The sequence below is a fragment of the Danio rerio genome, chromosome 16, assembly GCF_049306965.1.
Source record: "Danio rerio strain Tuebingen ecotype United States chromosome 16, GRCz12tu, whole genome shotgun sequence".
Lineage (NCBI taxonomy): Eukaryota > Metazoa > Chordata > Actinopteri > Cypriniformes > Danionidae > Danio > Danio rerio.
The window spans coordinates 21,827,730-21,850,000 of NC_133191.1; the positions used below are offsets into that span (position 1 = coordinate 21,827,730).

At 35.1% G+C, this 22,271-nt stretch overlaps 2 protein-coding genes and 1 long non-coding RNA gene across 4 annotated transcripts in view; 2 read left to right on the forward strand and 1 right to left on the reverse strand.

Moving 5' to 3' along the window:
* Positions 1-13,013, reverse strand: part of chn2 (chimerin 2) — a 174,997-nt gene extending 161,984 nt beyond the window's left edge. For both annotated transcript variants that reach the window (XM_694550.11, XM_073925490.1), the window contains exon 1: positions 12,551-13,013. In XM_694550.11, coding sequence (XP_699642.6) covers positions 12,551-12,599 — 49 coding nt within the window. In that variant the 5' untranslated portion in view covers positions 12,600-13,013. The remainder of the gene's footprint in view (positions 1-12,550) is intronic.
* The window catches only part of LOC141378087 (uncharacterized), a 160,291-nt gene that overhangs the window by 32,515 nt on the left and 105,505 nt on the right, over positions 1-22,271 (forward strand). The gene's annotated exons all lie outside the window — the stretch shown is intronic.
* The window catches only part of cpvl (carboxypeptidase vitellogenic like), a 17,773-nt gene continuing 12,168 nt past the window's right edge, over positions 16,667-22,271 (forward strand). Inside the window, 5 exon segments of the mRNA NM_199278.1 lie at positions 16,667-16,707; positions 17,000-17,188; positions 19,614-19,732; positions 19,935-20,049; positions 20,557-20,615. Coding sequence (NP_954972.1) covers positions 17,008-17,188; positions 19,614-19,732; positions 19,935-20,049; positions 20,557-20,615 — 474 coding nt within the window. The 5' untranslated portion in view covers positions 16,667-16,707; positions 17,000-17,007.

Genomic DNA, 22,271 nt, shown 5'->3' on the forward strand with positions numbered 1-22,271 from the left:
AGCAACAGTAGTAGTAACAGAAAATTTTTCACAGCACTAAATATAAAAAAAACTTATTTTATTCAGCTGGTTATTTCTTCATTTTAATTTTAATAAAATTACAGGTTCTAAGTTCTGTTTTTTAAAACTAGGTTTTGCTGTACAGTTTTTTTTTTTAATGGAAAGCAAATTACAATTGTCTCCTCCCCTTTATGGCTGATCTGAAAAAATGGTTCAATCCGTTACTAAAAAAGGTATAACATGATGCAAACCATAAGATTTATGATCTGTTTCATTACTAATAACATTGTGTGCTAGCAAAATAAACATTGTACATTTTAATTTGACATTAACTTTAAAAATACAAACAAACAAATAAACATTTCTGTGAACACAAAAACAAAGTGATTCCAGTTTTTTGTAAAATGAACACTATGGTCACTGAACAGATTGTTGGGGGTCAATGGGCCTGACATTTGAGATTACATCCATTTACGCGCACACACCCACACACACCCACACACACACACACACACACACACACACACACAGTACAGTACAAGAGCACACAAAACATCAATAGCAGGGAGATCCATTGTTTGGTAATGTGATTCCAGAGGGTGATAGATGACCACAGGGAAATCCAGAGAGGTGATTAATAATACATGCTGTGAGTGGACACAAGAACTGAGCATTTAAACTCTCTGTTCTCAACAACTTTCTATCCACCAATAAAATGGCAGGCTTAAATAAGCCTCCTTTTTCACTCAGACTTACTGACTGTAAAAATACAGCAGAAAAAGCCATGGAAAATATTAAAATGACCACTAGTGAACAGAATGAATTACAGTGGCTTCTGTCAGAAATGGAGCCCTTTAAAATAATGAGCAGCATACTGAAGAGCAAAAGAGAAAGTAGTATGTTGGAGCCAGTAAGTGATGTGCACGCCTCATTTACCAGCTCTGCCACCACAGGCTGAGCTTTCATTCAGTTTTCACCCCTTCATTCATGCTTTTTTTAGCTTTTCACAACAACTTCCAGAGAAACTCTGAAAACTGAGCTACTTTTACTTGACCACTGCTATGAGACATTCGCCCAGACTGTCTTCAGCTCTAGAATGGTTTGACATGAATTGATTTTGAGGGTTTTTCTTTTCACTTTTCTTTTAGGATGAAGACTTTGAAGTTAACCAAATCCTATTAAAGGTTACTTCCAAAAGCCGCCTACAATGTAAAGAGGCCCATTGAAAAGATCTGCAGTCTCTGTTGTGTGTTATCTCCCTTGCTGTTTGCTTACCAGAGCTTTCAATCATGTGATCTGTTCCCGTTGTAGGACTCGCCTTGACTTTATCTCAATATCAGTGAACCAGAAAAACACAGAACCACAGAAAACACACAATGTCTTCATGATGACTATGACCAAGTTCAGATATGCAGTAAAATTGAGTTTTAGTAATGATATTTGAAAGCAGTTTTTCTCTAAATCTTACAAATACGTATCGTTTGTACATAGAATAATTAGAGCTCTGTCATACACCAGGGGCAATAGGGCGCAAGATTTGTTTCCCGCGATGTGTTGCTATTTTCTGATCAGCGCAACCCTAATTTTTCCCACTTTGCACCACGTTGTTTAAATAGCAAATCCATTTGCACCACTTTGTGGACTCATGGGTTTGCTGGTCTATAAAAAAGGTGTGTTAAGGCACATTGTTGGTGCGTTGATGTTGAGGAACAAAAATAGACTGCAATAGACCAGCTGAAGGCAGGTCTAAAGTCCAGCGCAGTGCGTTAGTTGTGCACCTTAAATGCTTACACATTGCTTAATACACACAGGGTGTACAGCAATTCTCAAATATCGTTACATATAAAAAGAATTAAAGTATTAAAATATCACAAAAATTATTATTTTCTAAATAAATATAAAAACCACTACCTTCATGCCTTCTTCATCAAATTTTTATTTTTTTATTCATGGCAGTTTGCATTGTATAATGGGCTAATAGATGTCATTAATGGTGTGTGTACAACACCATTACCTTATCCACGAAATAGAGAAAGAGAAAGTAAAGAGGCCGATTGGAGGAGGTTTGTTCTTTATCCTCATGCTACCCTGCAGATGGCATGTTTAACGATTTTCACGCTACTGAAGCATTCAATTATTCTACTTACAAAGTTTATTCATTCATTTTCTTGTCGGCTTAGTCCCTTTGTTAATCCAGGTTTACCACAGCGGAATGAACCGCCAACTTATTCAGCACGTTTTTATGCAGTACACCATGGCAATAGCAAATGTGCCATGGCACAACATAACTGACTCTTAAAGGGAATGGAGACAAGACTGATTGGTTATCGTCAAAACACAGCCATAACTCATAAAGAGAATAAGCTCAACCCTGTTTGACCATGCGCCATGGCCCAGAGCGTATTTTTCCATCCTTAAAAAAGCAAAAGTGGTTTCGGTCACACCCTTAATGCTTTTCTTAATTGCACTTCAGACTCTGATTCTAGATCATTATAATAGAGCAATTAGAGTTGATTCACTCATTCAACATGGTTACTGTTCCACATATTTAAAATGTTTCTTAAAATAAAATATATTGTGTTCAAGGGGAAATAAGTTGTTGTTTTTTACCCAGACATTTAAAAGTACATATTTTAGAACAGTATTCACAATATGGTTTTTATCCAAGGTTGTCATACCATTAAAATCTTATACCGGCTCAGATGACGGCCACCTTTTACCAGTATCTCCAATGTAGATGGTCCCAGTTTGATGGGCTTTTGACCCATGTCAATAGAAGGATTTCCCATCAGGACACCAACTACAGGCGTTCTTTTTCACCTGCAGCGCTGCTGTTCATCTGTCCCCAGTCAGAAAATTATTTAGCTAATTGTCAATGTAATTACTGTACATATTTTACTTCACCAAAATGTCCAAAAAATGTACGTTTCATAGGGCTGCACGATATTGTAAAAATCTAACATTGCAATATTTTTTTATTCTGCAATATATTTTGCGATATGAATGGTTTCTAAGGTAACCCTTGTTCCCAGAGGGGAAGGAACAGAAATGCTATGTGAAAAACTTCCACTATGGGGATTTGTCAGAACCCAATCATCTAAAAGAGTATGTAAATGGGCCAATGAAATGCCAATGAGTTGGCAGCATCAGTTTGTACAGCTGAAGCTCGTTGCAATCAATTTGGCAACAAAGAAAGCGCGTGCTAAGCTGAACAGTGCATAAAATATAATAAACAATCTACAAACATAGATAAATTTAATAAAGAAAAATATACTAATTAAATAATCAGCCTTTTGCTGTTTTCCAAGGAGTCAGGCTGTATTCAGGTGTACAGTATAGTTAAATAATCAAATGTAAAATAATATTATACAGTCTTGTTTTTTTAAACAATGCACTATGTGACTATTGCGAATGATCACATTGCGATATTGATGCTGAAAGGATACATTGTGCAGCCAAACATTTTGCTAATTCTATTTTTGACCAGTGCAGGTGAAAAAAAGATCCTGTTTTGTGTCTTGAAGGAAAATCCTCCCACTGACGCAGGTCAACAGCTCATTAGACTGGGAGCTAAATCAGTGGTTTATTCCCTGAAATTAAGCAGAAATATGCTGCTTTTATAAAAGTCGTTTGTTTGAGATTTGAATTTGAATTAAAATTGAGTCACCAAAATGCCAACATTTGGATCAAAGCCTTTTTAGGGACAGTTTCAAGATTTATAAAACATTATTTATGTGGTGTTTTGAGCTGATACTTCACATGCGCACTCTAGGGACATCAGAGACTTAATTTACATCTTGTCAAAAGGAGCATAATAGGTTGGTCACATTTTATTTTGATAGCCCGTTTGTTGAATTTAAGTTGCATTGCAATTAATTCTCATTAGATTATAAGTAGACTGTTAGGTTGGGGCTAGTGTAAGTTGACATGTACTTGCAAAGTTTCATATAGTCAGTTAAATGTCTGTTAAAGGAGCAGTATCAGCAAAAATTAAGCAGACAGTTACCTCTAAGCGTTACCTCTACGTTTGAAAGAGTTTTATATGACACTGAAGATTGGAAAAATTCAGTTTTAACCAGATTAGTATGAATTAAATGTATAATTTAAACAGAAAGCAATGTTCTAGCATTCAAAATACTACTGTTATATTCAATTGTTTTTATCAGATGAAATAATGTGTTAAGATAATAGTATTACTGGTATTATAAGAAAGATTAATTGTTCAAGCTGTAATAAAATATGCATTTTTTGTATTGTTAGAAGTTACAGAAATAAAATTGGATTTTGTATCCCATTCCATGCTTACTTTAAAAGAACAAACCCCATTCAGATTCATAAGTCTATAAGTAGCCATCCAGCAAATGCTTTTATCCATAGCATTATCCAAAGCGACTTACTGAAGTGCACTTATCATCAAGACAATCCATCTGGAGCAAATTGGGGTTAAACTTCTTGCTTAACTATACAGCAAAACGGCAACTAGGATTAAACCAATGATCTTCTGGTCAAGTCTACTAAGCCTAAATCAACAGCACCCCTTTAGATTAAAAGCACAAACCCGTGAAATCGCCCCTAATTTCAATTTCATCATTTCGAAAGCGTTCGTGGGCTCTGAGCTGCAGTCGCAGTTTTCCTTCAGGGAAACATCAAAGCTCAAGCTGGCCTTTGATGTCAGAAGAGCTGAGAGGAGCCCCAGTTTGCCCTGCATTTGTTTACAGCCCTGTCCTTGGCTAATATAAAGCAGAGCGTGTGCACGTTACATGCACACAAACTAGATGGAACAAGCTTCCTGCCAAAAAAGCATTTTTCGTGCATAATGATACTGCTGTGACAGGCACGGCGAGCCTGGTAGAGGCGCGGTACATGGCGTCCGATGATTACACCGGGGGCACAGAGCTAATGACAGCTCTCCGAACCGCAGGCAGAAAAGACTCTCCGCCTACTGCAGGCCACAGTGCAGTTCTGCTTCTTCAGCAACATGCACGTGAGATAATCTATTTGGGAATAAACGGCGACCACGGAGAGTCATGGCTTGGCTTGATCCCTTTATATGAGCCCGTGGCTTGGCGTGGGGGAGGAATCGCGGTTCTCTACATGAAGGCTTATAGTAAGCATGAAGTGAATAAAACAAACCTTCTATCCGCCCTTTTCCTATGCCCCATGATGCCTTGTGTGAGTAGAAACTTTTGTTTAACTGTTAAGTAGCTATGGTTCATTCCAAAGATGCAAATTAGACTAGGCGTCTGACGGCATCAGATTTTTTTAAAATAGGCTCAATCTGAAAGCATACCCCAATATACATTTCTAGAGATCGTGAATTATGTAGCCAGCGGTACATATTTCGTCTTTACAACAGAGGCTACAGGTATGATGCCATTCCATTTCGTGCATACCAGCTGACCATTTACCTCCGTATGGACGGCTTTTATGTTGTTACAAGTTTACCAGTAGCTCGCTGCATACGGTGGACTTGTGACGTGTAGCCGATTGACCACGATGACAGGGTTCGAGTCTTGTGAAGAACAGTTCCAGAAAGCAGGTAAGACAAAAACAAAAGGTAAATAATAAAATAAACAATTAAATAGAAGGGTGAGAATGTGGTGAAATGTGAAAACGTGGTAAAAGGCGAGAGCTTTATTTTTTTCTGCATTGATTTTAAAAACAGTGTCAGTTGGATTTAGGGAACTGGGTGGGCAGGTCAATCGGTGCTTTTGAAAACAATATCAGTTGGGTTTAGGGAAGGAGGAGGGTGGGTCAGTCGATTGGTCAGTCAGTCAGTCGACAGCGGCCTCTGGTGGATTTATGCAAGAACAGTCTGAGTCTGGTTTCTCTCAAGGTTTTTTTCTTCACTTTCGCCAATTAGTGAAGCTTTTTTTCCTTTCCGCTGTCGCCACTGGCTTGCATGGTTTGGGATTGGTAGAGCTATGCATCGATGGATTTGCTCTCCAGTGTTTAGACCCTCAGTAGTGATTATTAAATCATACTGAACTGAACTGAACTGAACTTAAACACTAAAAAACTGAACTACACTGTTCCAATTTACTATGATTTTTTATGTGAAGCTGCTTTGACACAATCTACAAATTTGAATTAAATTGAATTGAACTGAACTGAATTGAACTGAATTGAATTGAATTGAATTGAATTAAAGTGAATTGAATTGAATTGAATTGAACAACAGGCACAAATGTCACTCGCAAGAGAAATTTGAGATCTCAAAAAGCACACACATCGGCCTCAGGTGTATTCGCAAAAACAAAAACATACCTCCCTGGACATATTTTGCATTCTCCAGTCATTTATATTGGGGTATGTATTCAGAATGAGCCTGGGTTAAATATTTTTGTTGCAGTTAATTTCTAAAGCTTGTATTATTGTACATGGTAAGCTGGTAAGCATGGTAAGCATCCTAAGCTGCACTGTTAAATAAATTCTTGCTGCTGTAATTTTTTTAGTTGATTCCATTGAACTTTTCTAGTCATCACAACGTACATCAATCAAACAAACTAAAAATATTAAATTAAACTTTGTGAAACTTAAAAAATTAAGATGAAACCTTATTCACAAATAAGTTTAAGCAACCTTTCATCATCTAATTTTTAGTGTAGTGTGCGTATAATGTGTAGACAAAGACTTTAACATGCATAATAACAGAAAAAACTTTGTGTATGGCTTTATTGTACATGTTCAAAGTAAATAAATGTTTCAAACTAAATAAATTGCTAATTAATGATAAAGTACAATGCTTTACACTAATGTATCTTAGTAAATGTTATCAAATTAAAATCAACAGTTTGAAAAAGCTAAATTTATTACAGTTATTATGTTAATATTAGTTAAAAAATACAACTAAATTACTCCATTTAATAAAATATTTTAATGCTTTATTGTGCAATAACTAAGAAATTATCATCACCTATGATTCATGAATGCTTTTGTAGTTTCAGTAAAGAGTTTATAAACAAAATAACTATATTCACTGATATTTCATTGTCCTCCTTAGCCAGATTTACATGAAAATTAACACAGTCACATCACAGCAAGAAGGTCGCTGGTTCAAGTCCCGGCTGGGTCAGTTGGCATTTCTGTGTGGGGTTTGCATATTTTCCCAGTGTCAGCGTGGGTTTTTCTCCAGGTTCTCCGGTTGTTCCCCACAGTCCAAAGACATGTGCTGTAAGTGAATTGAGTGAGCTAAATTGGTTGTAGTGTATGTGTGTGCATGAGTGTGTATGAATGTTTCCCAGTACTGGGTTGCAGCTGGAAGGGCATCCGCTGTGTAAAACATATGCTAGATAAATTAGCGGTTCATTCCACTGTGGCGGCCGTGGATGAATAAAGGGACTAAGCCGAAGAAAAATGAATGAATGAATGAATGAATGAATGAATGAATGAATGAATGAATGAATATAGTCTTTTACTCAGTTGTGATGAACAACCACTGAATATTTCTAAAATGCACTCAAAAATTAATTAATACATCACAGTATTTTGGAATGCCCATTATATAAATCAATATTAGGCATGTTCATTATCACAATATACACAATTATTGAAAATTGGCAAGTCGATAATTAAACAAAAACGTGAATATAACTTAAAACATTTGTCAATAAAGCTCCATTTCCATCTAATATGTCAAAGAGAACGAAACTGTCACTTCCTGATAAACTGGTGCCAAATTTAATTTATTCATTCATTCATTCATTTACTTGTCGGCTTAGTCCCTTTATTAATCTGGGGTCGCCACAGCCGAATTAACCGCCAACTTATCCAGCAAGTTTTTATGCAGCGGATGCCCTTCCAGCCGCAACCCATCTCTGGGAAACATCCACACACACATTCACACACACATTCATACACTACGACAATTTAGCCTACCCAATTCACCTGTACCGCATGTCTTTGGACTGCGGGGAAAACCGGAACACCCGGAGGAAACCCAGGCGAACGCAGGGAGAACATGCAAACTCTACACAGAAACACCAACTGTGCCAAATATCAAAAAGAAAAATGGAATTTGCTGAGGTAGGAGAAGACACTGTAAGCTTTTTATCTTATACAGTATAATAAATCACATGTGCCTCAGAAGTCCAAGCCATATGAATACGCAGTGGTCTTTAGAGGTGTAAGATGCTCTTTGGGAGCGCTGCTGCTCAAGACAAAGCTCAGCGGTAAAAAATAGAACCACCTTAATGACAGACTTTGGCTAGGGGATTATAAAATGACCAAAACAACATACAGATGAGATTGTTCCACCGGTTTTTCATCAAAGTCATCCCATCATGCCTATTTATGTTATCACATAATCAGTTAAAATAAAATTACATTACATTTTTTGAAGCACATGCTGGAATTTATTCAGTAAATGTGTTTGCATTTCTTCTAATTGGATAAAAACATTTATCCTACTCGGCAGCATTTAATGCAATATTTCAAAGAAATTGCACATAATAAATTGGTGTCTGGAAACATACAGTAACAGAGTTTATTAAAGCTGAGTATAGTGAGGTAGACCGTTCTCATCACAGTTCCTCAGCTGAATATTTAAATACAACTTTTTAGACTTACTAACTTTTTAGAACTAACAAATTATTGTCAAGGGTGTCGCTGTGAGTAGCACTGTCGCCTCACAGCAAGAAGGTCACTGGTTTGAGCCTCGGCTGTGTCGGTTGGCGTTTCTGTGTGGAGATTCAATGTTCTCTTGTTGGTGTGGGTATAGGGTCTATAGCAGGGGTCACCAACCTTTATGAAACTGAGAGCTACTTCTTGGGTACAGATTAATGTGGAGGGCTACCAGTTTGATAAACACTTCTCAAATAACAAATTTTCTTTAATTCAATTTACTTTTAATTATACTTTATGTTTTTGGTAACAATTAATGATATTCATCCATGTGAAGACACTGATCATGTTAATGACTCTGATGATGTTGGTGACCCCTGGTCTATAGGTAAATTGGGTAAGCTAAATTGTCCGTAGCGTATGTGTGTGAATAGGAGTGTATGGGTGTTTACGAGTGATGGGTTGCAGCTGGAGGGGCATCCGCTGCATAATACATATGCTGGAAAGTTGGCAGTTTATTCCACTGTAGGGACCACATATTAATAAAAGGACTAAGCCTTAAAGAATATGAATGAATGAATGAAATTATTTTCAATACTCCATGAATAACAAATGAAAAGTAAAATGAGTTATTTCACTGGAAAAAAAATACAAACATATATTGAATGTTAATGTATAGGAATGAAAAAGAAAATAAACATTGTGAACTCTAGTGCTTTGACCAAAGAGATGCTTCCTAAAAATTCCAAATGTAACATTATTTCACAATCACAATAAAAATAAATCACATAACTATTTGTAGCTAAATAAGTATATTTGCCGATGTAATTTTTAATTAATTAATTATTATTATTATTATTATTATTATTATTATTATTATTATTATTATTATGTTATTTTGAATGGAAATTCCCAAAACCAGAAGTGCAATTTCAAAGCGTGGGGAAAAAAAGGACACAACTCTACCAAGGGTCATCCCCACTTAATGCCTATTTAAAAACCTTCTTCTTTACACAACAAAGCTAGTTATTTGAACTTGTGCTCTCTTGAGACAGCACTGTCGCTCAGATCATACACATCCCACCTTCCATTCCACTGCCAGTGGAGCAGCATAAGAGCAGACTGTTAACTGTATGTGGGGGTGATTTTGAGTGCGCTTCCAACCTTATCTCTCCTCACACTTGTGATCTGTATATTTAAACACCTGCACACCCTTCTGCTTTTCACACCTTCTGCCAGACCTAACTCTAGACATTTACTCAGTGTTTTATGCTGCATTTTGGGACAAAAAATGGCAATTTGATGTTGAGGACTTCATACGTTAACATTGAAAAATTATTAGTTCAGAATTGTTTGAAATTTTTTTTATATACTTTTTTGTTTAGCAAAGACACATTACATCTATAAACAGTGACATTAAAGATATTCCTAACATTATAAAATGAATGCTGTTCTTCTGAACTTCCAATTCATCAATGAATACTAAAAAAAGTGCTTCATGGTGTCCACCAAAATATTAAGAACACAACTGCCTCTCTTTAAAAATAAGAACATGTTTTAAAGATGTCTGTATAAAGCTGACAATTCAGCATTGCCATCATAAATGACATCAATATATTGAAATAACAAAATACAGTTATTTTAAACTGTAGTAATTTGTCACAATATTACTGTATTCATCAAATAAAGTCAGAACTTAGGACTTTTAAAAAATAGAATAGTGTATATTTGTGAAGATTTCAATCTATGTTCTACAGCTTTTAAAATATGCAGTTATGTGAAAATATTTCTAGTAGTTATTGTAAGCGGAAGTTCATTTATTGGCAATCTAGGTGATAGTGCAGCTCTAACGCTGTACAGCGCTCAGCTAGGAAGATGACAGGTCACTTTAAAAGCTCATTTTCGACATCAATAATTTTATGGGGATAATAAGATCAGGATAATAGAAAATCTTTCAAGTGAATAAACAGAGAGAGGAACAGCTTTTAGGGTAATTAGCTTTCATCACACGCCCATGAGAATGTCTGATGACTCATTTTCGATGCAAAACAAAAAAACTATCTGAAATGTCGGGATTTAGGATATATGCCTGTTGTAACCTAAATCCCTTGAGACAATGGGTGGGAAGTGCACTTGTTCTAGATGTGTGCAAACCAGTTTTTGGTTCCCACGTTACAACATGTTGAAATGGACACAACAAAACATTACAGTTTTTTTTTTAATTTGGTGCATTTTCAGAGAAACTGACTGTTGATGTTGATGCCAGTTGACAGTGGTGATATCAACAGTTGACGCTGATGACAAAGTTATCACAATGTTTTACATTATCACTGTTATGCCCACTTGGAATGTTTCACAATGTGTGTCTTCTCATTTAGCCTATAATTTACAAGGCAACTAAATTTTGGAGATAAAAAACACAAACTTTTGCAGTTTTAAATTCTTAGTCCTTTGAAAATGTAGTTATTTTTTGGCAAAATGATAAAGTCTATAGGCATGTGTGAGTACTCAACAACCAAAACAAGGACAGCTCAAGAAAACAAGCCAACTAATTTGCTTGTATTTACCTCTCTGTTGAAGAATTCAGATATCTTCTGTGTGCAGTTTTTCTTTAACATGCAAATCACTGGCCTGGCTTCAATAATACAGATACTTTTTGTCATTTTTGCAGATACGTTTGAATGGGGATTATTTAAAAAATATGTTTTTTATTGTTTTGTATCTATGCAAAACTTTTCCAAAGTTTTAGTACATTGCCATTGTGTAAAACATCCCAAACAATAGGATAAAAAGTAATATATATATATATATATATATATATATATATATATATATATATATATATATATATATATATATATATATATATATATATATTGTGAACAATTGTTTTTATTATTTCAGTTTTTGTTTAATATAGAAAGGATACAGCATATTACTATATCGTAATCCAATCCTGAATCCCCACCCATCACACAGACTTGTTCTATAATAACAGAAGTTTAAAGATTGCAGTAAAAAAATCTAAATAAATAAATAAATAAATAAATAAAATAAAAAAACAAGAATAATGGTAGACCAAATAGGTTAATGAGTCGAAGTTTTCATGAGATACAATAAGTAATATATTTTGAGTGAAAATTCCAAGGCCAAAAATGTAACAAAAAGTTGACATTTTATTTCAAACTGACTTCAATAAAATGCATTATGTCATTTCAAGCTACAGTATGTTTCCAAATATTAAAATAATCAGAGCTGACAGTTGTACAGTTCATTTAGATATTATCCTTGTATTCAAGGTCATGATGCTGACATTTCCTTAAATATCAAAAATATCTTTCTTTACAGCATGAATCCATGGTAAGAGGGCTGATTATTTATGTTTTTACTTAACAATAGTAATTTATTTATACTGAATATGTTAGGAAAAAGTAGATAACAAATTTGTCACATAAATAACATAACATTTGCTTATACAATATATTAGAGGAAAACAAAAACAAACCTTTATTTAACTAAACACATTTATGTGCATGCAGATATTTCACTGAAGAAAGTGTTATGTGAAACGATAGTAATTCAAATGTACATGTATATTTATAATTTTCATTGTCCACCACAATAGTAATTATCGTTGCCAAACTAAAGACTCGTAACTGTTTATTATGAATCACACATAGATAAAGATGAACCTTATAACTCGTGCACTGTGAGTGTGACATTACACAACCCTCTGCCAGCGTGCATTGGTGATATCAACGATCGCATGCTCTTGTATTGGATTAGGAAGTTAAAGGTGGGTCTAGTTCATCCTGAATGAAGGAAAGGTACAGTACGACACACCTCTTCACCATGTTCATTCCTGTCTGCTTTAATTACATCCAAAACCACAAACCTGAAACTACCGACAATCTAAAAATCAGATTTCGTCGCTTTTTCTGCAGACCCCCAAACACAATATAAACGTTAACATTTTGAATTCACTCACCCGAAGAGACAGAGGAGCCCGACAGACTGGAGTTACTTGACGCTGCCATCGCGTCTAATTCACTGAATCTCTCCGCTTACTTGCGTATGTTAGGGCTTGACAGCTCTTCCATCCCAGTCCCTGCTCTCCTGACCGGTCTTCAGCTTTCCAGAGTTCCTCCAAAAGAGCCGATAATGCCCAGCTGTGAGTGTCGGAGCAGAGGGGAGTCGCCAACGCTGCCGCATTTACAGGCGCGTATGTGGCAGCAGAAGAACCATATGGTGAAACTAGTTGATACGAGCCGAAATATACGCACAGAAAATATGACAACTCGTCTACTCCTCGCTGTTGTGAAATGCAGAATACAAAAAAACTTCCTCGTCGCTCCGCGTGCTGTCCGTGACTGTAGGTTTCGCCATATTTAGAGTCTGTGATTGCACTGTATCGCTTCCATGTGCCACTTCAAGGCTCGTAATAAACACACAGTGTGTGCACAGGCGAATCCGCCTCTTAAAGTGAAACAAACGCGCGTCACCGGAGCGCGCACATTCCTCCTGTCTACCTGACCATACTGTAAACCGCAGATGCATGATTGTCTGCTGTGGGCTGTGTCCATATAAGAAAGTTGAATTCCGTTAGTGTTGTTCAGAAATGTTACATGTTCATCAATTTGCTTGTTTGTCACAAGTGTTTTGTTACATGTTACATAGTTAAAGAACAAATCACTGGCACAAAAAATAGCAGTACCCTTGCTGTACAGTTGCTTTAAAATATGCATTATAAACCACTAAAATGAATGGTAACGTAGCATGAAAAATAAATTAATGTTTCACAACATTTATAATAAATGTGAATAAGAACTGATAAAATATAAAAGCATTAATAGCAGTTTTTACAGCTTTTATGACACTTTTATTGACGTTGATAGACAAGTGCAACATACTTTCAATTGGGTGTGGTGGTAAAATATTCAGTTAGAAAGAATTGATGATGTTACTTTATAACCGCCTCGGGTGTGTGTTCACTCTCTCATGTCCTTCGGCTTATAGTCTCTCATTTATTAGGGTTCGCCACAGTAGAATGAACCACCAGTTACTTTGGCATATGTTTTATGCAGCAGATGCATTTCCAGCCACAACACAGCACTGGGAAACACCCAACCATCACAGTACTGTAAAAATATTAATTATTGTTATACAGTGTCATAAAAAAAGTCTCTATATTGATGTGTATATCGTATTTCCGGCTGGCTGCGTATCCGATTTATAGGCTATAGACATGCGGTATAGGTGAATTGAATAAATATTATATAAATAGCAGAGTAGTTTTAACCAGGCAGTTTTATGGCATGTTTACTCTGTTGCAACAAAGAATGTTATTCGATGATCAAACAGAACCATACCTGAAAGTGTAAACTTTTAAATAATCTTCCCTTTGCACTTTGCAATCTGTGCACATGCACAAACATCCATGGTTTAGCATAACACCTTTTAATTTTGGCAAGTGGTTAATAAAAAGTTAATTTGCTAAGATTTATAACATCTGGGACAACAGCAGCAGACAGTGGTATAGAAATATAAGAGTGGTAAGGTCACTGGTGTATTTTTTGTTGAAAAAAATTGTAACTTTAAACGTGGCTCAGTCAATCAGAATCAATGGCCATTATAAAGTTAGCCTTTTTATGACATAATGTATTGAAAGACTTGTAATATTGTCACACTCTCTTAAAAATAATATTGTTCTTATATAAATATGATACAAAGTTACAAAAAAAGGAATTGTGAAGATTGAAAAGGAAGGTTTTTATTATTAGGTGCAAAAAAAAATACAAAACTGCAAAGCCCTGTGTGAAAAAGTGTTTGCCCCATAAACCTAATATCTGGTTGGGCCAGCTATAGAAGCAATAACTGCAATCAATTTTTTTTTTCTCAATTATTTGCAAGGAGTCTGTTACAGTACTGTGAAGGAATTTTGTCCCACTCATCTTCGTAGATATGTTGTAATTCATCCACATTGGTGGTTTCAAGCATTAAGGAGGCTCTCTCAGTGGTAAAGACAAATTCTTATCCAAAGTTTTATTCTTTGCAAAGAAGGTCATACAAACATACATCAATGACAGTTTCTGCAGAGTGAGACACAGAAACAGAGTGCATTCTCTTTTTATCTAGTTTGCAATACCCACAAGGTCATCAGTGACATACAGGATGAATCACAGTTACACAGTCTTACCTCCCCATCGAACATGTAGCTTGTTAAATCACCAGGTACTGAACCAGATCTTGTCTGGTGATAAACAGATGTTAAAGTGGTCACACTTGGTCTAATTTAAACAGTACATCCATGGAAGAATAAAAGAACAGACCTTTATACTGTAAATATAAATATACTATAATATAAATGAGTAAACGAATAAGATAAATAAAATGAATTTCCACCAGACATCTCAATTGGATTCCAGCCAGGACTTTGACTAGGCCACTCCAAAGTCTTCATTTTGTTTTTCTTCAGCCATTTCAGAAGAGGACCTGCTGATGTGCTTTGGATCATTGTCCTGCTGCAGAAAAAGTTTGCTTCAACTTTAGGTCACTCATATAGATATATACATAGCTGTCACATGACTATTGTTGTCTTTTGGAGAGATTGCATCACACCTTTTGCACATATATCTTGAGAATCATTAAGATGTTATCTGGCAAAACCAAGATAAGCCTTTATTTTTTTTATTTTTTTTTTATTTTTTATTTTTTGCACAGCATTTATTTACATCCTACTCTGCCAGGCAAATCATTTTTATCCAGTCTTTATCTTATGGTGGAGTCATGAACACTCACTTTTAATGTGGCAAGTGAGGCCTGCAATTCTTTGAATATTGTTGTTTTGTCATTTCTTGGATGAGTTGCTGCACTCTTGGCAGGCCCAGATTAAGAATTCAGAGGCCCCTTGTAGGCCCCCTTCCTGGCCGCTATAGTTGCTTTAAAAACTAAGTTTAATATAATATATATATATTTTTAAATAAAATTAATCTATAATGTATTGCCCGCATTTAGAAAAAGTGATATACATATATTTGTAGTCTACAAAGATTTTACTTATTTTAAGGCATTTAAAGCATACTTTGAAAAAAATACTAATACCAGTGAAAATTGATGGATTTAAGTTCATAGAAAGTAGCAGTAAAAATTTATATTTAAGGGTATTTTTAATATATAACTTCTATAATGCATACGGTTTGGATAACAGCTCTCCAATCTAGTTTTATGAGTCCTCCATAATACACACACTTAATAATGATTCCTACTTGTCTTCCTCATGATGGAGAGTAGGTAAAATCTGACATGTAGTGGGGAAATTTTGAATTTCTTTGCATCTAGGCATGATGTCTAGCTTTTGAGGATCTTTTGGTCTAATACACTTTGCCAGGCAAGTCATATTTAATAGATTATCTTTTCTTTTTTTGATCGCGAACAAGTGTGGCAGTAATCAGGCCTATGTGTGGCTATAGAGAAATTGAACTGAGGTGTGATAAACCGGAGTCTAGTTATGTTTTAACAAGGGGGCAAATTACTTTTTCACACAGAGCCCTTAATAATAAAAACCATTATTTGAAGACTGCATGATGTGTTTAGTTGTGTTATCTGTGACATGCTATACAGTGGTATTTTTTTCATAGATATCAGGTCAGAGGATGTTTGTATTTGCACAATAGTTGTCACATGTATTTATGAGTTCCTAATTTTTTTCTTTAGTTTTATTGTTGGCCATACACAATTTGGCAATACACAAATTGGTTGTTTTTTATAGAGAGATTTTGCTCAAAAGTCCAAAATAGAATATTTGATGCCAGATTTAAGCAGTTTCAGTGGTTTTGAATATTCAGGACTTTAACATTTATGAGTTTTTTTTTTTTCTTTTTTTAAGTAACCTAGTGAAACTTTCACATGTGATGATCATTAGGTAGAGCAAATGTACAACATTTTCAGGTACACTCTAAATTGTGCCTCTAGGGGTCCCTATTTTAGACTAAAGTTCCTGGTTTAGTTTGATCACATGACACAGCGCCCATGTAGTCATGTGACTGCTGCAGCTACAGCGTGACAACAACCTGATTTTTAGTTTACTCATGTTTCATCTGCCAGTGTAAACGGTTTCTGGAATTCTCGTTGGATTTTGGCCCTAGGGTAAGCCAGTCATTGATTAGGAAAAACTATTTTTTCCTATAATTAGGAAACATTTTATTGTGTAGCTCAACTACCAATATATCACAATTGCTATTTGTTTGTTTATTCTGTTATGCATTATATGCCAGGTTTGTCCTTTAATTGGCCGCATTTGCACTGTTCGACGGGATTTGTCGTTGTTTATTTTCTCTGATATGTTTGGGCATGTAAAGACAGACGGCAACTTGAGCCTTTTAATACCAAGCTCGATCATTAATCCCCGTGTCACATTTCTCTGCTGTCGCTACTTCAGACTTCACAATGCTGAAGGAAACGCTGAGGCTGCTCTTCGTCTGGGCTGTTCTGGAGTCAGTTTGCTCACGTGGATGTTCCTCATTTTTCTGCCGCAAAACACGTCGGGTGAGCGGTTCGCGTTTTGGAGCTGACCCGGGCAAACCACTGCTGCTCACCCCTTATCTGGAGCAAGGCAAGATAGAAGAAGGTATGCTAGCTGTTCAATTCTTCATAAACTTTTTTTAAAGCCACCTGAAAAATGAAGATATTAAAATAGATTTTTTTTTTTAAATCAAAGACAATGGTTTACTGTCTTTAAATAAAACAAATTATAAGTAAAAATGTTAAATCACCAGTCCTGACTAATGCTATAAGCTAGCCACACTATTACATTATCAAAAGAGTAGGCTAAATTTAAGCTTTAAGGCTGAATTGTAAGGCTACTTGCATGGTATTATTCATTCATTCTTTTTCTTTTTGGCTAAGTATACTTACCTTTATTTATCACAGAGGAATTATCCAAACTTATCCAGCAACCCAACATTGGGAAACACCCATACACTCCTGCGTTCGCACACATACACTACGGATAGTTTAGCTTATTCAAGTCACATATACCACATCTTTAGACTGTAGGGGGAATCCACACGGACATGGGGAGAACATGCAAACTCTACACAGACTGTGACCCAGTTGGGGCTCGAACCAGCGACCTTCTTGCTGTGAGGTGATCATGCTACCCACTGCGCCACTGTGATGCCCCTTTTGTGGCATTATTCTTCTCATAATTCAATCATATGATACTCTTTATTCCAGACTCTAGGTCCAATAGTACAAAAGACAGACAAAACCATACAAACCACATAATATACATTAAAACAAGACAGTTATGCCAATATTACATAAGAGGTGACTCATAACACACCTCAGTTAGACTAGAGTTTATTAAACAACATTAAAATGCTATTCTTAGTGTTCTCCCATTGACAGATAAACTTATAGATCAAATTTCTCATCAAAGCAAAAAATGATCAAACGCATACCTTACAAAAAATGAACTCGCACCCCACTACCTTATGTTTTCAAGAAGAATCCTTATAAAATCATTGTTTTCAAACTGCACCTTAAGGAGACTCCATAACTATAACTTTCGATGTTCATTCAATGTATATTTCATTCATTGTCTTTATATCTTGCCCTAAATAAGATGAATAATAACATGCCCTAAATATTTAAGTTTTCCTAACATTTAAACTTGCCCTGACGCACAAAAATCACAGTTCTACATGTCATGTAAACACTCATTTGAAATTATATTGCTCATATTTCTGGCCAAAATCTGCACAAATATGGTTGTCTAATGATTTAATAGCATCGCCAAGCGCACAGCCAGTAATATAATATTTCAGTGAGTAAATTACAAATAACCACAAAATTGATCAAGGACCAGGAGTGCAGGTTAGAAATAAAATGAAGAATGAAATGATCACTTCAATAACACTAATAAAATAAAAATGTATATAAATAATTTACAAGTTGAATGAACAAATAATGGACAAATAAATAGACATATTTAAATGTCTATTAAAATTGTGTTTTTAAATGTCATTTAATAAAGCAATAAAACAGATGCATTTAAAATGCATTTAAAATGTATAAATAAACAATTATATAGCTGTTTAATTCATGTTTTAAAACACATATTAATCAATTTTAATCTTATACTGAAAAATGTATTTTCGAATGCCTGAACATTCCCTGAAGCCCTTTTAAAAGTATTCAAGTAGTGAGTATTACACTTTGAAAAGTTGATGCGTTTACATGCAGTTCATTCTGTAATGCATTTAGTGATCTTCCCATCCTCATTTGTTCATTTGTTGATTGATTGATTCATATTTTGTTCCTTTCTACATTTGGTCATTTGTTCATTCATTAATTTGTTCATATCTTGTTTGTTTGTTTGTTTGTTCGTTCCTTCCTTCCTTCGCTCGTTCATTCCTTCCTTGAATCCTTCCTTCTATCATTTGGTCCTTCCTTCATTAGTTCGGTTCTTCTTTCATTCGGTTTTTCCTTTCATTCCTTGTTCGGTCCTACCTTCATTTGGCCCTTCCTTCCATTCTTCATTCGTTCCATTTAGTGATTGTTTAAGGCTGTTCAGTGATTTCAGTCATCATACAGTCAATCTCCTTCATCTTCTCATCAGTGATATACAGTTTATAAAAAGTCTCCAGATCAACGCCTCAAGATTTTGGATATCTTTTTGGACCCTTTTAATGCTTCAAAAATGTTTTCTGCATTCATAAAGCGCCCCTGTTTTGTGGTTGTTCAGTATGATGCGATTTACTTTCTATATGCGATTTGATTGGTCAGGAATCGCAATTTTTCTACTTTAGCCAATCACCATAGACAAGAAAGAAGTGACTGCAGTTTGAGGTAAAATAGTCAATTAAAAGTACAGATACAGCATTACTAATGTACTCAAGGGGAAGTAAAAGCATACATTTTTAAAACTACTTAGTAAATTACAATTCCTGAGAAAAACTACTCAGTAATTGGAGTATTTGTAGTTTGTTACTTTTTACTCCAGTTTCCCCAGTGATAATAATACAATTCTTTGCATTGTGTTTGTGTAGCCAAAAAACTGAGTTTGGTGGGTCCCCTTCCTGGTGCCAATGTCAAAAGTTACTCTGGATATCTCACTGTGAACAAGACCTACAACAGCAACCTTTTCTTCTGGTTCTTCCCTGCCCAGGTACTGTAGTATAATATTATCATTTTATTTTGCAACACTCCACATGATCAATACTAAAGATAAGGTAGTTTAGCTGACTGCAGTTTAGTTTTAGTTGTCAGGTGTTTTTAGATGTCGTTGACAGCATTTTTCGTATATAAAGTTTTATTGCTGTGGACTGCAGTGCACACTGATTTATTGTTGTACATGTTTTATCTTTTAGGAGAGACCAGAGACTGCTCCGGTTCTGCTGTGGCTGCAAGGAGGACCAGGAGGAACCTCTATGTTTGGCTTGTTTGTGGAGCACGGCCCATATTTTGTATATAAGAATCTCACATGTGAGTAGAAACATCTGTTAAGAGAGATTACTGTGCTCTTCGTTTTCCCACATTATAAATATTCTTAGGCCAAAAAGGATATTTTGTTGCTTAATAGAAAACGCACAGTTTTCCTGGCTCATAATGCGGCAGAGGTGGCATCCTGATCATGAAACAAACACATTTTGCATTTATCTTGTAAAAGTAAAACATTTTATTTAAAGGTAACCTAATATGCAAAAATTGATTTAATTAGTGGTTTAAGCACAGTTGTGTGACAACAGTCATGTCACCGGCCTCTTAAGGTAAAAATTAATACATTTTTTTTTATAATTACAATTTATAAAAACAGTCTGCAGAAACACTTTGACTGATATTCTCCCTTTGTACATGTCATAAGAGGAGGAAAGTTGAGCCACTATGCTGAAACAGGCATTTGTAGCTCTGCCTCATTTTAAAAAGAGCACAGTCTCAAAAGTAGTGTATTACCTTTTAAAGATGGTCTGACTGTTGACTGTGTTTTTGCAGTGGGCTATAGGCATTTCCCCTGGACATCACGCTATTCAGTTCTCTACATTGACAACCCGGTAAGTTTAGTGTGTTTTAGTTACTTTTAAACCATGACATCCCAATCTGACACCGAAGAACGAGCAGAGACAAAAGTTTGTTTAAGTAAATTAAACCAAAGTGCTGTGCCTTTATGTAGGAAATGGACTATCTAGATCAGCAGGTATCAATATTCGTTATTCCTCATTTTAACAAGAGAAACAGAAACTAGAATGTCAAATAAACAAACTGTAAACAAAGAGCTTATTTACCATTTGGAATGCTAGTCACAGTTATGTTGATTAAGGCTGTGCAATATAACAGTGTATAATGTATGGACAAAATAAAGTCTATCGTTTAATATTATGCTCTGGGGTTTATTTTGTGGTGTCACAAATCAGATTGTTTTGTAGTAATATTCATTCATAATTACATCTATACATATTATTAAGAGGATGCAGACAGAAACACGAATAACAGAAGTGCTAGTCTTGAAATTACAATGTTTACAGTTTTTATTTTATTTATATATATATATATATATATATATATATATATATATATATATATATATATATATATATATATATATATATATATATATATATATATATATATATATATATATATATATATATACACATTTTTTTTTTTTTTTTTTTTTTTATGTTGGCATGTACACTATAAAAAAGATTTTCTTTCTTGGGGTTAATTTTCTTTTGTTTCTAGTCCAAATATCTACAAATTCTTTAATCAAAAAGCATTTTGTAGACAAGCAAAACATACGGTATAGGGTTGTTTTCAGAAATAATGTCAAAATTATAGATGTGAAAATGTATTCATCCATTTCCTTTTTTGGCTTAGTCCCTTTATTAATCTGGGGTTGCCTCAACGGAATGAACCACCTACTTATCCAGCATATGTTTTGCCCTTCCAACTGCAACCCATCACTGGGAAACACCCATACACACTCATACACTATGGCCATTTTAGCTTACCCAATTCACCTACTGTATTCCACGTCTTTGGACTGGGGGAGAAACCAGAGCACCCGGAAGAAACCCATAGGAACACGGGGAGAACTTGCAAATTCCACACAGAAACGCTAACTGACACAGCTGAGGCTTGAACTAGCGACTTTTTAGCTGTGAGACCGTTGTGCTACCCTCTGCACCACCGTGCTGCCCTATAAAATTTTTAATTTTTTTTCTTAAAACAAACAAAGTAATCTACCAACAGGGTGCTTACCTCATTAGCAGATCATTTAGCTTGTTTTAAGAAAAAAACTCGCTTAATTTTGACTTATTTCTGAAAACATGACCTTTGAAAAGGAAAAAGGAAGGAAGAAAAGCATTTTTGCAGTGTAATCGTTTGTTTTGAACCTGGTTTTATATATTATTAATATTTAGCTAGTATTTCTACTTTTGTTTTTAATCAATATTGCCCTAATGTTCTAAGTAAATTGAGAAAGATGATCACATCTGAAGTAGTACATTTCTGAGTATATACTTGCATTCTGTCAATAAAAACGGTACTCGTTGTCAGAATATGAGATGGCTTATCTTGTGATATGAGATTTTTGTCATATTGCATAGCCCTAATGTTGATTACTTTCTTCACTCCCAATTAGCGCAATTTATGGGAATATGTGCATATTGAAATGCTCAGTTAAGATGATGTGACATTAGAAAAGACTG